This window comes from Xyrauchen texanus, chromosome 21 (genome assembly GCF_025860055.1).
Source record: "Xyrauchen texanus isolate HMW12.3.18 chromosome 21, RBS_HiC_50CHRs, whole genome shotgun sequence".
Classification (NCBI taxonomy): domain Eukaryota; kingdom Metazoa; phylum Chordata; class Actinopteri; order Cypriniformes; family Catostomidae; genus Xyrauchen; species Xyrauchen texanus.
Window position 1 is genome coordinate 21,501,151 of NC_068296.1, and position 15,262 is coordinate 21,516,412.

Sequence of the window (15,262 nt, forward strand, 5' to 3'; positions counted from 1 at the left end):
GGAGGGGCATGCAAATTCTGTTAGCCAATTCTCATTGGCCTTTTCTCATAGAGGTGATTTTTAAATAGAGGTAACCGAGGCTCTCAAGAGAGACCCCTAATGTCACTACATCGACACAACATCGAGTGAGTGACAAAAGGGAACACTCAATTTCCTGATATAATTTTGCTGAAATATCCTTTACTGGTTTTGTTTATCTGTGTAATGCATCAATATTGCCAAATATTGTGCCATTTGCAAGGTAGGATCTGACATTCAGTCTGATCTTAGGTTTTGTCTTCCAAGTAGCACAGGGCAACAACTTGTGTTTTACTTATAACAAAATGACTGGGTGGAAAAACATAATATAATAATAAAGAAGGTCCAAGGTGCCAGCTCAAGAGAACACTAATCACCATAATGGTGACTTCAAACAAAACACAACTATTGATAACAAAACAACAACACTAATTAAATTAAGACTTCTATTAAGTCTGAATAAACACTCTTGTATATGTTTCTCTTTTTTTTTAATAATTTGTAGCTTCAATGCATTGCCCAATCATACATACTTATTCAAGCACAAATTTCACCATTATAAGCCACAATGCAGTGCTATACTGTTATTTTACTGTGTACAGTTTTTTTTTCATAATAAAAATATACTGTTTAATCTGGGCAACATTTTACATCTAATGTACATTGCTTTTTACTTTTTATAATTTGACTTATCACTAGACAGACAAGTGAAGGATGATGTGAGATGATAAAGAGCAGAGGAGTTGGTCAGAAACATCATGAACACTAACCATGTGCCACAAACTTGAATTTTAATGTAGGGTTTTATAACATATGTTTAAAAATATCACTAGCTTTCACCAAGATGATATAGTGATTTTGAATGTTAATTGTCCCCTAATGCTTCACAAACAACAGCTATTTACCATAATCACTTCACAGTGCACCTGCTCTTGATCTCCCAGAATGCAACATTTTAAACAGCAAACTGATTGAAGATTGCTGTAGAAATTTGGCCATAAATGTACAGCATTTTCTTTTAAAGTGTAAAATATAGTCATTGCAATATAACTAGCGATCAAACTGCTGTGCCAAACTGATATGGGTTTTTTAATGGCCTATGCTGATATATAGAGAGAAAGGTGGCTGATATAATGACAACGTATACACCATTTATTGATAGCAAATAGATTATTAATAGCTAAAAGATGTACACAAAATGCAGTATTTAAATGCACATTAAGTTAACGAAGTGTTAACAAAATATTTACTAAAAAAAAAAAAAAAAGAAAAGTGCACTATCCATTGACAAGGCTGTTGGAAGAGTTTGGACCTGACACTCAGTGGAACAGGACATTCATGCAAAGGGAAATAACGATGACATGAAAATGGCCAAATATTGTCTGATTAATTGCTCTATAGTAAGTAATTAACCATATTTTGGTCTCTTACTATATATTACACAAATCCATACAACTGTTTGTGAACAAAACGCCATTCTTTCACACTCTAACACAAGAACAACACAATGTTTTTCTGATACTCACCGCATAGTTCCTTGGTGTCAACATTACTAACACATCACAGGAACAGGCAGCAAACAGGGATAGAAAAAAAGAGGCAGGAGAAGAGAGGGATAAGAAACAGAGGAAAAATCTCAGCATGCACAAATCACATCTGTCTTTCAGCATTGATATGGGCATCATACAGAACTAAACCCACTAAACAAAATTTTCATTGATCCTCTACATAAACCATAAGCATTAGAATCTCAGAGTTACTGAAGTAACCTGCTTCATCAAAAATAATAAATCTCAAAAGACAATTTGACATTAATCTGGACTGATGAATGAAAACAACAGAGGACTAAATTACTATGGACTGGACTGAGCATTAAATAAATTATATGGCTTTTGAAAAGCAGGGACTTAAACATAAATAATACCATTATAAGAAAAAATTGATTAGCCTACATGCTACTAAAACTGAAATGAATACAAATAATTACTTAGCTATTGACCATTTATCTAATGTAATCACATTTTAAGGTTGAAGTGTGCAATTTTTTGGATATTAAGGGTGCTGTAAGTGATTTTATTATCGATTTATTTTCTGAGATTTTCCACAAGCCGAGCCAGTGGATTAGCCACACCCCCTCTTTCCAATTCCCCCCAAGCCAAAACATTATGACTACCAGACTAATAGGTTAAGTTGTCCTGTGGTATCTGGAACCAAGACATTAGCAATAGATCCTTCAAGTCCTTTAAGTTGCGAGGTGGAGCTGCCGTGGATCAAACTTATTGGTCCTGCACATCCTACAGATGCTCAATTGGATTGAGATCTGGGGAATTTGGAGGCCAGGCCAACACCATGAACTCTTCATCATGTTCCTCAATTCATTCCTGAACAATGTCTGCAGTGTGACAGCAGCATTACCCTGCTGATAGAGGCCACAACCATTAGGGAATACCATTGCCATGAAGGGGTATAATTGATGTTCAGGCAGGAGGCACGTGTCAAATTGACATCCACATGAAAGGACGAACCCAGGGTTTTCCAGCAAAACATTGCCCAATGCATCACACTCCTTCCACCGGCTTGTCATCGTCCCACAGTGCATCCTGGTGCCATCACTTCCCCAAGTTAACGGTGCACATGCATTTCACATCCCTGATCTCAGCCTGCATCACCTCAGTCTGTTGATGGACTACAATCTTGAAATGGAATGCATAGACTAACAATTGCCAACAAAAGCATTCATCAGCCAATTAACAAGGACAATTGCACCTATGTGAACTTCTGCAGTTATTACAGGATGGACTTCAAAGACATTGGTCATTAATCTTACAGTTCAAACAAAATCGATGTTTAAACACTGACCCTTAACACTTACTTAGCTGAATAATTTTAAACCATGACTTTAACTATACATAAGTAATATTGCACAGCTGTCCAAGTTTTTAAAAAGAAAATGGGACTCATCATACCAGATGACCTTCTTCCACTGCTCCAAGGTCCAGATCCGATGGTCGTGTGCCCGTTTTAGGCACTTTTGATGGTGGACACATCATGGGCACTCTAACCGGTCTGTGGCTAAGCAGCCCCATAAGCTACAGGGTGTGATGCGCTGTGTGTTGTGATACATTCCTCATGTAACATCATTAAAATGTTCTGTGACTTGTGCCACTGATGGGATACAGATGGGATAGCTTTCGTTTGGCCTCATGCATCGATGTGCCTTGGGCGCCCAACACCCTGTTGCCAATTTGTGATTTGTCCCTCCTCGGACCACTGTCGGTAGGTACTCACCACTGCTGACAGGGAGTACCCCACAAGTCTTGCCATTTCAGGGATGTTCTGACCCAGTCATCTGGCTATAACAATTTATAACAATATAAAGACAAGTGAGATATCTCACGACATTTATTTCATTATTATCTATCAGGGAGTAGGAATTTGTTTTGCATACCTTTCCATGAAAAAATAGCTTACAGCACCATTAAAATACTTGATTCTAAAATATTGTTGCGTTGTTTGGGGGTTTGGGAGGTGGGACTAACTGGCTGTCCAACCAATGGAAGATGGAGGATTGTTCAGGAAAGCCATTTAAATATATTGTCACTATTTTGCAATTCAGTTTGGTGATGCAGAAATTACACATTTCAGCTCTAAATATAAATTGTCCCACATGACATAATTGAAATGATAAATATTACTTGTGAATGTTTTTATGTGTGACAATGACAGAGCATAACACAGAGAAAATAGGAGGATGAGAGAAAGGACAGCAGTTAAAAGGAACATGAGCTTCAGAATAGAGTTTTGCACTGCCTCCAGTAGACCTTTCCAAGGACTCTTACATCCTAGCCTCTCTCCATCTCTTGCTCTTGCATTTTTCATCTTTCAACTTTTTATACTTTCCCCCACCAGTTAAAATAGAATTGTCATCAGCAGAAAGCACAAAAAAATAGATAATAAAAAGTATATATGATATTTACAGATGCTAGTACTTTCAGTAGTACTAAGCTCTTGATGCCTGGCAAGTCTTATGAAAGAGTTTGTCCACTTCAGTGGACGAGGGAAGCAAAAGGGAAGAAAGGGAAGTATTTGTCTGCATATAGTATATTCCTATATGGGTCTTGAAGTATATTCCTTCAAGACCCATTAGCACTGTGCTAGATAAGATACATCGTCATCAGCTTTATCAGTGTGATTATTTCCTGTCTAGTCACGGGTGAGTATTAGTATTAGGAAATTAGCCAAAAAAACAGGGAGTGCTTTAGGCGAATCAGAACTAGGCATGGGATCCTTGGCAAAGTAATGTGAAAGTAATGTCTATGAATATATTCATGAGTGCATGTAACACTAACACAAACTAGCTAAACCATTAGGAGTTACTTTGGTCAACCATCCTCAACAGAAAGACCATGCAGGTCATCCAGCTTAGTTATACAGCAATAGCTATATTCATGCTGGTCTATGCTGGTCTTTTCAGCAAGGAAAAGACTACTTGTGTAATTTGAGAAAAATGTGATATGTGGCAAATACTTCAAAGGTCTACAAGAAAAATCATAAGGGTACCATCCAGAAAAGCATCATGAATGTCATTAAAATAAAGGGTAGATGTTCCTAGTTAAATGCTCTTCAGCTGTGCAGTGCATTGCTAGTTTGAGAGAGTGAAAAAACAGAGATCTATGTGATCTATGAGAGATCATACAGCATCTTCACTTTCAGTGTGGAAATGAAAAATGCTTGTTGCTGGAAACATTCTCTGAACGTGAAAGTGCTGCGAGACAGGGCACAATCACATCCAAGCAGAAATTATTTAATGTTTAATGTACAGTTATGAGGAGAGAGATTTGGACCAATAGAGTTAACAGTGCCTGCTTCACATTTTCATAATCCTATAAAGCACTGTGAATTATGTTATCCAATTAAAAACAATGGAACATTTTAAAACTACTGATTTAAAGTTTAGAAACATTTGCAAAACAATTTATTGCAAAATATTCAGATATGATCAAATATATAAATAATTTGACAGTGTAGGAAGACTTTATTTCATCATTTGCATTATGTCATGCAAGTGGATGGACGTTGCAGTGCTTGTTTGGTGCACTTTGTTGGCCACGATTTTCTGATTGGTGGAGCTTCTTTTCAGAATCATGGGAAGTGTAGTTCTTCACCAGGAATTCCACCATAAAACACAATTGGGCTTCAACAGAAGAATATACCATTGATTACCAACCTCAGAGCTCATGGTAGGTCTACATGGCTAACGGCATAGAAACCAAGTGATAAACAAAATTATATAATTGTGTTGCTTGTAATGGTTGTGGCTGGTTAAGACAAAACTCATATTAACATAGAAGAGATACCTTTTATCGCTGGTCAAGTATACTAAGACACATGGAAAGAATCAATGGCAAATATGCTGCAAAAAGGACTGTATGTTTACAGTAATTTGAAATACACAACATGACTGTAAATGAGTGTAGGGATCCCTACATTTTTGTATTTTATTTTGAATGTAAATTATCACACTGTGAGTGCAACAGTTGGTTAAGAGTGTTTAAAATGTGTTTTATTCATTTATTTGCCAATTGTATTTAATTTTATTTTCTTATGAAGATTTATGTCATGTGAAATATGTAAACTACATGAACAAAAAAGCTTTGTGGTAGTTTCCTGGGTTTCTCTTGAGGTTTAGACCAATGTGAAGCATTATTTAACTGAAGTAGTGTTTTCTGACCAATCACTGTGCAGTGTTGTTTGATTCCGCCCCTGTTCATGTGAAAAGACAGAGACTGTGTCTCGTTTGGAAGGCTGCGTCCTCCGGAGGTCACATTTGTCGATTCTGATCCTTCTCTATGGTTCGCTCGTTTACGGAGACTGATATATTTCGAAAATATGGCCCAAAACAACCAGAAACCATGCCGTGAGTAACAACGTATTCGTGTTAAGTCATTTTATATCTTACACAAACTTTTGTGAACTTTGTTTGAATATTGTGCTCAAGACATCACATCGCCAGGTGAGTGATTGCAGAGCGATGACTTTTCGTGAATATTTCTATGATAACTGTCATTAAGAGAACTTCAAACAGTGTCTGCTGAACAGTTGATCGTCCACAGAATTGTATCCATTTTGTGCATCGGACAGTGGATGAACAGTTTGATAGGAGTGAGTTTCTCTGAGACTGGATTCACCTGATGCGCGTCATGTTTTCATTCCACGTGAGACGGGAGATGAATCGCCAGAGAAAAAGCGTGAGTCACAGAGTGAACGATTCTTCATTTGATTCTTCATGTTCCGTTTCTAAAGGATAATAATTAAGTGAAGTTTGCCTTACATCCTGTTACTAAACGGAACAAAAGGAAAATTAAAAAATTTCAAGTGCACGAAATGGGCCCCAACATAAGCATGTATTCGGATATTTTCTTTTGCATATGAGACTAAATGTTGAATACGGTACAAATACTGAACTGAAAGTGTAATGTTTCTATGTACATTGTTTAAAACATGGGTTTATATTTTGAGATTTCTGTATATTGAGGTGAAATTTAATGCCATTAGACACTTTGGGTAAAGGTACATTTAACAAATGTGAAGTGAAACAAAGTTTTATTTTATTTTATTTCTTTACTGTTTAAAATCTAAATTTAAATAAGGGAAAATTCGGTTTAAGGGGGAAAAATTATAAGTAAAATAAATATTGTTATTACTTTTCCTTAAGCATTGTCTATTTTATCTATTTTATATTTAAATTTTTCATATATTTCTAGGGAACTATCATATGTGATTTAAACTGATCATATAAAGTTTGTCTTGTGGAGGCACTGCGCTTAGAAAAATAGAAAATAATAGAAGTTGAATAATTTTATTTTTATATAAATATATCTCTAATTTCATTAATTAGCTACAGGATATTATCATATTTACAATTTATTGGTAATTAGATACATTTATTCCAGCCAGTTCACCATTCAACTGCTGGGAGCCCAGGTTCTTGATTATTTGTTTCTTTATATTCACCAAATGTCCCATATGGTTAAGAAAGGGTTACATGAGAAAAAAGCACAAAAAGATGACATGCCTAAAGCTCTCAATTTTCTTCCTCCATTCTATCTTCACCCACCTCAGTCTCTCTAACCCCCCCCCCCCCACCCCCACCCCCACCCCCCACCCTGGTGTCTTTTCCAAACCTCCCCCTTTACCATCATCCAGCCCTCTTGTCTCCTTCCTTTTCTCTGCACCCATTCTTATGGGTACTGGTGGTTCAATATTTAGAGAGAAGTCTGTGCTGGACCTGCAGAGTCTCAACCGCATCCTAACAGCTGCAGACTTCTCCTTTTTTACATAATTAATTCTGAAATGTGATTAAAGACAACACACACACACAGGAGCTGCTCTGCCTCCAGAGACCAGCTCTCTCACGCACACACATATGCACACAAACACTGAGAAATAGGGTGTGTTACACACAGACAGAAAGAGATCTGGCAGCACAAAGCTATATATGAGACAGATGCATCATACAGTTAGACACATTCCACAAAAAGAACTTGCAGAGAAAGAGAGAATGAGAGCAAGAGTGAGAGAGAGAGAGAGAGAGTAAACTACAGTTCCCCGTCTGTCGCTCACTTCGACACCCAGACATACGGGTAAAAAGGGAGGGAATCATGCATTTGTCCATTCAGGATTTTGCCCCGAGTAGCCGAGAATGTGGTTCGGCCGTAACAGTGGCTCGGTTCAGTGAACCAGCCTTTTCTCTCTCTATGTTTCTCGCATAGAGTTAAAGTGGCTGGGGCAATCTTAACGCTATCACACGCATTGGGGAAGGCGTTCTTTTCCAATTCCTATTCTTTCAGGGGGAAAATATCCCACAGAGACCACACCTGCCCAGGCTGGGGGAGGTAAAGAGTGGTGAAATACATCACATGAGTTTTCAGGTTGCATGTGGAGAATGGGGCTGTGGTAGATCTGCCAAAGGGAGACGCGGGTCCACTCGCAAGGGGACCGTACCACGGAAAATACACACACGGGGATAAGTCCACCCGGTACATGGGATGCAAGCGGTACACCCGGTCAGTTGTTTCCGTGTTACCGAGTTCTACTTATTCGGACCTCAGAGATCACGGGATGAAACCGACTCGACCCTGAGATTGTAAAATCTTGTAAAGGTATTGGGTGTTGCCCAACCCACTGCTCTGCATATGTCTGCTAGGGAGGTGCCTTTGGCCAGTGCCAGTCTCATGGCCTCAGCATCAGCTGTACTCCAGCTAGGATTGTTGCACATGCGTCCTCTCCAACGCTGGCTCAAGAGCCGTCTCCCCACTCACGCGTGGCGCTCGGGCCACTTTTTAATCAGAGCAAATCACGGCTGTATAAAAGCCCTGACGCCCTGGAAAGCCGTCGACTGGTATCGAACCGGCGTGAGTCTGGGCGTGAACACACAGAGAAAAATGATCACGACAGATGCCTCCAAAATAGGATGGGGGGCCCTTTACGAGGGCAGGCCTGTCTCCGGCTTTTGGTCAAACCCGGAAAAGCGCCTACATATAAACTGTCTGGAAATGAAAGCAGTCGCCTTGGCTCTCAGAGCCCTGCTTCCGTACCTGAAAAACGAACACGTCCTGGTCCGAACGGACAACATGACGGTAGTATCGTATATAAATCGCCAGGGTGGACTCAGGTCGAGCTCCCTGCACTCTATGGCCAGGGAGCTCATCTCATGGTCACAGCACCACTTGCGCTCGCTGAGAGCAGCGCATGTGCCAGGCGTCCTGAACCAGGGAGCGGACATGCTGTCCAGCAACAAGGTTCTCCCAGGAGAATGGTCTCTCCACCCCCTGACTGTTCAGTGGTTATGGCAAACCTTTGGCAAGGCGGAGGTCGACCTCTTCGCCTCCAGGGAAAATGCGCACTGCCCCCTTTTCTTCTCAAAGAGCACGGACGCGCTCGCCCAAGTCTGGCCGAGCCGCCCCTTGTATGCTTTTCCCCCAATCGCGATGCTACCTCAGGTCATCAGTCGGATCAGGGAAGTGACATGTGCAGTGCTCCTGGTAGCTCCTCTCAGGAAAAACCAGACGTGGTTTCCAGAACTGATGCAGATGATGCAATCTGCCCCATGGCCGATTCTGCTGAGGCTAGACCTCCTCAGGCAGGCCAACGGGATGATTCTTCATCCCCGCCCCGATCTGTGGGGCCTCCATGCATGGCCCCTCCACGGGTTCCCGAGAACCTCCCCAGTGGAGTTTTGAGAACCATCACGGAGGCGCGAGCGCCCTCTACGAGACGCTTATATGCCCAAAAGTGGAAAGTGTTCAGTGACTGGTGTGATACCAAGAGCTTGAACCCCAAATCGTGCGAGATACCAAGTGTACTCGCCTTTTTGCAAGAGCTGCTGGAGGCGGGCCGCACACCCTCCACGCTCAAAGTCTATGTGGCTGCCATAGCGGCGTCACACAATCCTGATAAACGACGTTCATTAGGGAAAAACGACCTAATCATTCGTTTCCTAAGAGGCGCTAGGAGGATGAACCCCCCTCGCCCCCCCTCGGTGCCGATCTGGGACCTGGCTACGGTCCTGGACGCACTCAAGAGTGCCCCGTTCGAACCTCTCCGAACCGTGCACCTTAAACAGCTCTCGCTCAAAACTGCGCTCTTGCTGGCGCTCGCCTCAGTCAAGAGAGTGGGCGACCTGCACGCGCTGTCATCAAGCGCTGCTTGCCTGGAATTTGGACCTAATGACTGCGGAGTTGTCCTTAGGCCAAAGCACGGGTATATTCTTAAAGTGCTCTCCACACCCTTCAGAGTACAGGTGATATATCTGGCAGCGCTATCGTCCCCAGCGAACGAAAGCGACGCTAATTTACTCTGCCCGGTCAGGGCGCTCAGAGTATATTTGGAACGTTCTGCCCCGTTCAGACAGACGGAACAATTATTCGTATGATTTGGCGGCCGCACTAAAGGTCTCGCAGTTTCAAAGCAAAGAATATCGCGCTGGATAGTGGATGCTATAGCACTGGCTTATGAAGCCAAGGGCCTTCAATGCCCCTTAGGCGTCAGAGCTCACTCTACGAGGAGCATGGCGTGGTCGAGTGGGATACCCATTGAAGATATTTGTGCGGCGGCAGGCTGGGCCTCGCCTTCGACATTTATCAGGTTTTATAACCTACAGGTCCCCTCATTGCGTTCCAACATTCAGCCTGACTGTAGAATGGATTGGAGTATGTATATGCTGAGCATTATCTCCTCCCTTATAGGTCCGTCTCTGACTGACTTAGAGGATTTTTTATGCATATCAATACATAGAAAAATCAGTACATAAGTTATGTGCTTGTGTTTTTACAATAAGCGACCCACCATGGACCTCCTTGGGGCAAAGGCGCTCTGTATTTTCCCATTATATAGCTCGCCGTTGGCCGGCTTGTTGGATAATCACTTTGCTTTAAGGCTCAGGCATCCGCCTCTGGCTTTATAGAGCGAAGTCAGCACGCACGGCGTTTTGCATGGTGTTCCCATAGCGTAAGCTACTTACGCAATAGGAGAGACCTCTCGAGAGGGAACGACTCGGTTACTAACGTAACCTCGGTTCCCTGAGAGGAGGGAACGAGTATTGCGTAAGCTGCCGTGCTTGTGCTTGGTCAGTTCGCTTCAGTCGATTGAACCTAAAGAACTCTCATGACGGGGCGCCTAATATATAGCCTTAGCCACGCTAATCTTGGCGGGCTCTGAGCGCGTGGGCGTGAAGCGCGCTCATTGGTAGCGCGTTCAGAGTCGCCCCGTCATTGGTTCGAGCAAGTTGCCGCAGCACAGCCAATGACCGAGCTGCCTCGCTCATTGCTGTCTGCTGTGCAGCTGCAATGCGTTTTACATAAAGACTTCAATATTTCTCGAGAAACGGAGTTTTCCCATAGCGTAAGCTAATTACGCAATACTCGTTCCCTCCTCTCAGGGAACCGAGGTTACGTTAGTAACCGAGTCGATTTTTTCTCTTTCATTGGGATGTATAATGAGTGTTACACTAAAAAAATTTCAACTGTATGCATTGAATTTTATCCTTTGCATAATTTAGCTTTAAAAATCTATTAGTTTTTCAAATATAAGTGCAAGGCATATGATCCAATTAAAAAAAAAATTATAAAAGAACAAACAATACTGGGAAGAATTAATTTACTCTCATACCCTAATAACTGTGAATGTTAAAAACACCAACATAATCCCAGGATCCAATGTTATGAATATAAAGACTGAATGTGAACACAAGTTTTTTGTTGTTTTCTTTTTTAAATAAGTGCAGAAACCAAATCGTTAACAAATGACACAAGGGCTATTCTGGTTTGAGCTGTTCAGCAGCATGACGTTGTCTCGCTGGATGTTTCTTGTACGATGGCCAGCGGCACAAAGGGCAACAGTGCTGCCCCACCGGCTAGCCAGACCACGATGCACTGCTGGTGAAAAACATGGCCACACAGCAGTCCCATGATGAGGCAATAATTTTAAAAATTCTCAAGACATACAACACACTCGGTACAATAGAGCATGTCACAAGGCCACTGTGACCAATCCGTTAACAGCAATGGACAGTACTGTAATTAAAGGAATAGTTTACCCATAAATGAAAATTATCTCATCATTTACTCACCCTCATGCCATCCCAGATGTGTATGACTTTCTTTCTTATGCAGAATGCAAATTAAGATTTTTAGAAGTATATATAAGATCTGTTGGTCTATACAATGCAAGTGAATGGGTGCCAAAATGTGACGCTCCAAAAAGCAAATAAAGGTAGCATAAAAGTAATCCATAAGTGAGATGATAGGTGTGGGTGAGAAACAGAACAATATTTAAGTATTCTTCTCCCTGCCCAGTAGGGGTGTATACATGAAGAATGTGAATCACAAAAACACAAGAAGAAGAATGCGAAAGTGAAAGTTAAAGTGGAGATTGACTGAGAAGGGAGGAGAATTTATAGTAAAAATGTACAAAAATATTGATCTGTTTCTCACCCACACATATCACATCTGAAGACATTGATTTAACCACTGGAGTCATATGGATTACTTTTTGTGATTTCTGGAGCTTCAAAGTATTGACACCCATTTACTAGCACTGTATGGACCAAAAGAGCTAAGAAATTCTACTAAAAATCTTAATTTGTGTTCTGCTGATGAAAGAAAGTCATTCACATCTGGGATGTCATAAGTGTGAATAAACGATGAAAGAATTTTCATTTTTAGGTGCACTGTTCCTTTAATGTAATGAATATATGATTCTTAATGACTTTTCTTTAAAAAAGATTACACCAACTAAATGGAGCCATAATAATTTAACTGGAACAAAGAAAAACAGGACTGGTGCATGAACATAAATATGGAATAGATTGACAGACAAACTGGCAATACATTTTTGTTTTGTTTTTGAATCGAAGGTGGTGGAAAGCCATTCTGGATCACTCCCTCCCAATTTAACCCCAGGCTTTAACGTCAAACTAATGTTCTATATAGCAATTCACTGCATGTCTGTAGAATCACCTGGTGTTATCAGAGTCAATGGTGTGAAACAGTTTTTCCAGCTCCTCTTCATTCAGTGTCCCATCAGAGAAGAAAGCCTGGAACTCATCAAGGGAGAGCTTCCCATCATCTGAAGGGGGAAACAGTGGAGGAGATTTTAGCTGCACACCTTATTCATTTTCATCACACATTAAATACCAGATAAATATATCATACAGAATAGCGTATCTGCACCATGGGTATTTGCTGCCAGTGACAACATCATAAGTATGACTAGTATTCTTAATTTATGAAATGAAAATATGCCCTTAAATATGACTTTCATATGTTCAAACTGAGAGTGAAATACACGTTTACAGTTTGGCACTTTGGGGAAGCTGGATAGCTGGAGAACATTTTAAAATCATTACCAGTGAAAAAAGAGATACAACAAGGGAGATATTGTATTGGCTCCTCTGTGGGGAGGGGTCACAAGAAGGTTGGTGGGTGGGGGGTTCATGCAGGAGTCTCAGATGCAGTCAATGCTGAAAGAAATAAAATATTCATCACCCTGGATATGCCCTTGAAGTTTGACTTGGGCTTATTGGACAAACTAAGCCAGAAATACAATAGGAAAGTGCAGCCAATCGCAAAGCTTTTAATGGAAATGAGAACCATTCGTGGTTCATAAAGTGCGTTCTTTATGTTCTAAATATACACCTCCAACAACATACTGTTCACAATGTATTTATATCTGACCTTTAGTACTTTACAGAAAAAGCCTCATGTACCACCATATCTTGACCTTTGAATTTTTTACTTTCTATATTTCATAATATTCAGGGGGTTTTTTTATCCTTTCCAGGGCTCAACATTAATATTTTTTTTCTGCTGGCATGGTCAGACCAGTAGTTCAGATTTTTTTTCCTCCACTTTTTCTCCCCAATTTGGAATGCTCAATTCCCAATGCACTCTTAAGTCCTCGAGGTGGCATAGTGACTCTTGAATCTAGGTGGTGGAAGATGAATCTAAGTTACCACTGCGTATGAGCACATTACCACAGAGACACGCTATTCTATTAAATTGACATTTAAATCAGCTCAATTTACAACAACCCTAAATTCATGTCAGAAAACCAAAACCATGTTTAAGTTTGCAAGGAATAAGTGTAGTGTAGTGTCAATGCAGCAACTGGCCTGATAATCTCTCACAATGGCCTCAGCTATTGGGCCATACTTATTGTTGAGCCCTGCTTTCTCTATCCCCATCATATGCTTTAGGGATGTATACTGTACTACAGCACATATAGCAGACCAATGGCAGAGAGAGGTTGTACTGTACTCCCAAATCAAAAGCAAATCTTTCCCTCACTCCCAGCTTGTGCATATTTCTGCTGTGAGCATGTGTTCATTTGTCTATCTCATCCCATCTCTATGCGAGGCTGGGGAGCATGGCGAACCCAGCCATTAATTAGCTGCTTGCCCACTTTTCCGCTTCTCTCCTCAGGAAGAGATGCTTGCTCAGGAAACAGACACTTACTTCACCAGTTTCTCTTCCACTTTAAGCATTTGCTCTGGTGGCAGATTATGTGTAGCTGTAACATTACCCTGTAATATATCTTAATGGTTCAGAAAAAAAAAACCTCTCTGGATGAGTTGAAAAAGCAATCTTATGCAACCAGCATTTGCTATTGATTAATGAGCAAGATTGCTGTTGTACTGATCTACAGAAATGCTTTGGCCATTGCAAACATTTACTTTTATATTTAAAAATTTTTAATAATTTAATATACATTTACAACAGAGTTATATTACAAAGCCAGGCATTAATAATGCCATATGGTTTAAGTTACAGCTGCTGAACAATTAACAGTGAATTTGTCATCTTCCTCTCTATAGGTTTTCCTCTATTGGAAAGTTGTGGAAACATAATGTTGGATTGTTACTGAAGTTTACCCCACTATTGTTTACTTCTTCATTCCAAATGCAGAAATGTAAAAAGGTCCACTGAGTATTTACTTTTCAAGTGTATGGCCTGTTATTTTGACTATCTTTGCTCCGCTAATGAAAATAGTTTCAAATAAAGCAAAAGCATGATCAATAGTTTTGTGTCACCAAGCAACCAACAGACTGACAGCATATTGTGCATGCTGTGATCACAGGCAAGAGTGATACAAACGGTGAAGTGACACAGAGCTGTAAAAATATCAGCACTCTTGGAAACCTCTTGCTCAGTCAGATTAGAAGACCTGAACTGTTGTATAATTATCATTGTTTACATGATGCTGCTTGGAAAGAATGACAATAATTCTTCTTGCAGAACTATTTAAGAGAGTGAACAATCCTGTTGTGCCATTATGTTGAAATTTCTGTGATCACATAAACTGGCTTCTGTAATGTTGCTTGATGGACAGAAATGGTATACATATCAAGATAATGTTAACTGTCTTGCAGAAGGGTTGAAGAGTGAAAAGTCTCATTTGGTGGAGAGAAAGTCAAACTGGGGCTGTTCGATTATGGCAAAAATAAATTAATTTGGTCAATACTGAGATCACAATTATTTACATGATTACTCACTGACTTTGGAAATATCATGCATTTATTGAACTTAAAAAAAAATATATTTTTAACAGTGGATATCCTTGAACTTGAAATGTAAACTGCACTGGGTTGGAGTGGAGGCTATTGTCATATGATAACTATTTTATGTCACATATGGTAAGGGTCAAATAAAGGAAAGCCTCCATTGCCATTATTTACAGCAGGAGT

General features: G+C 40.4%; 1 protein-coding gene across 3 annotated transcripts in view; it reads right to left on the reverse strand.

Moving 5' to 3' along the window:
• Positions 1–15,262, reverse strand: part of necab2 (N-terminal EF-hand calcium binding protein 2) — a 133,041-nt gene that overhangs the window by 65,381 nt on the left and 52,398 nt on the right. For all 3 annotated transcript variants that reach the window (XM_052151825.1, XM_052151824.1, XM_052151823.1), the window contains exons 3-4: positions 12,537–12,645; positions 1,545–1,570 (exon numbers count right to left, since the gene is read on the reverse strand). In XM_052151825.1, the coding sequence (XP_052007785.1) occupies positions 1,545–1,570; positions 12,537–12,645 (135 nt within the window). The remainder of the gene's footprint in view (positions 1–1,544; positions 1,571–12,536; positions 12,646–15,262) is intronic.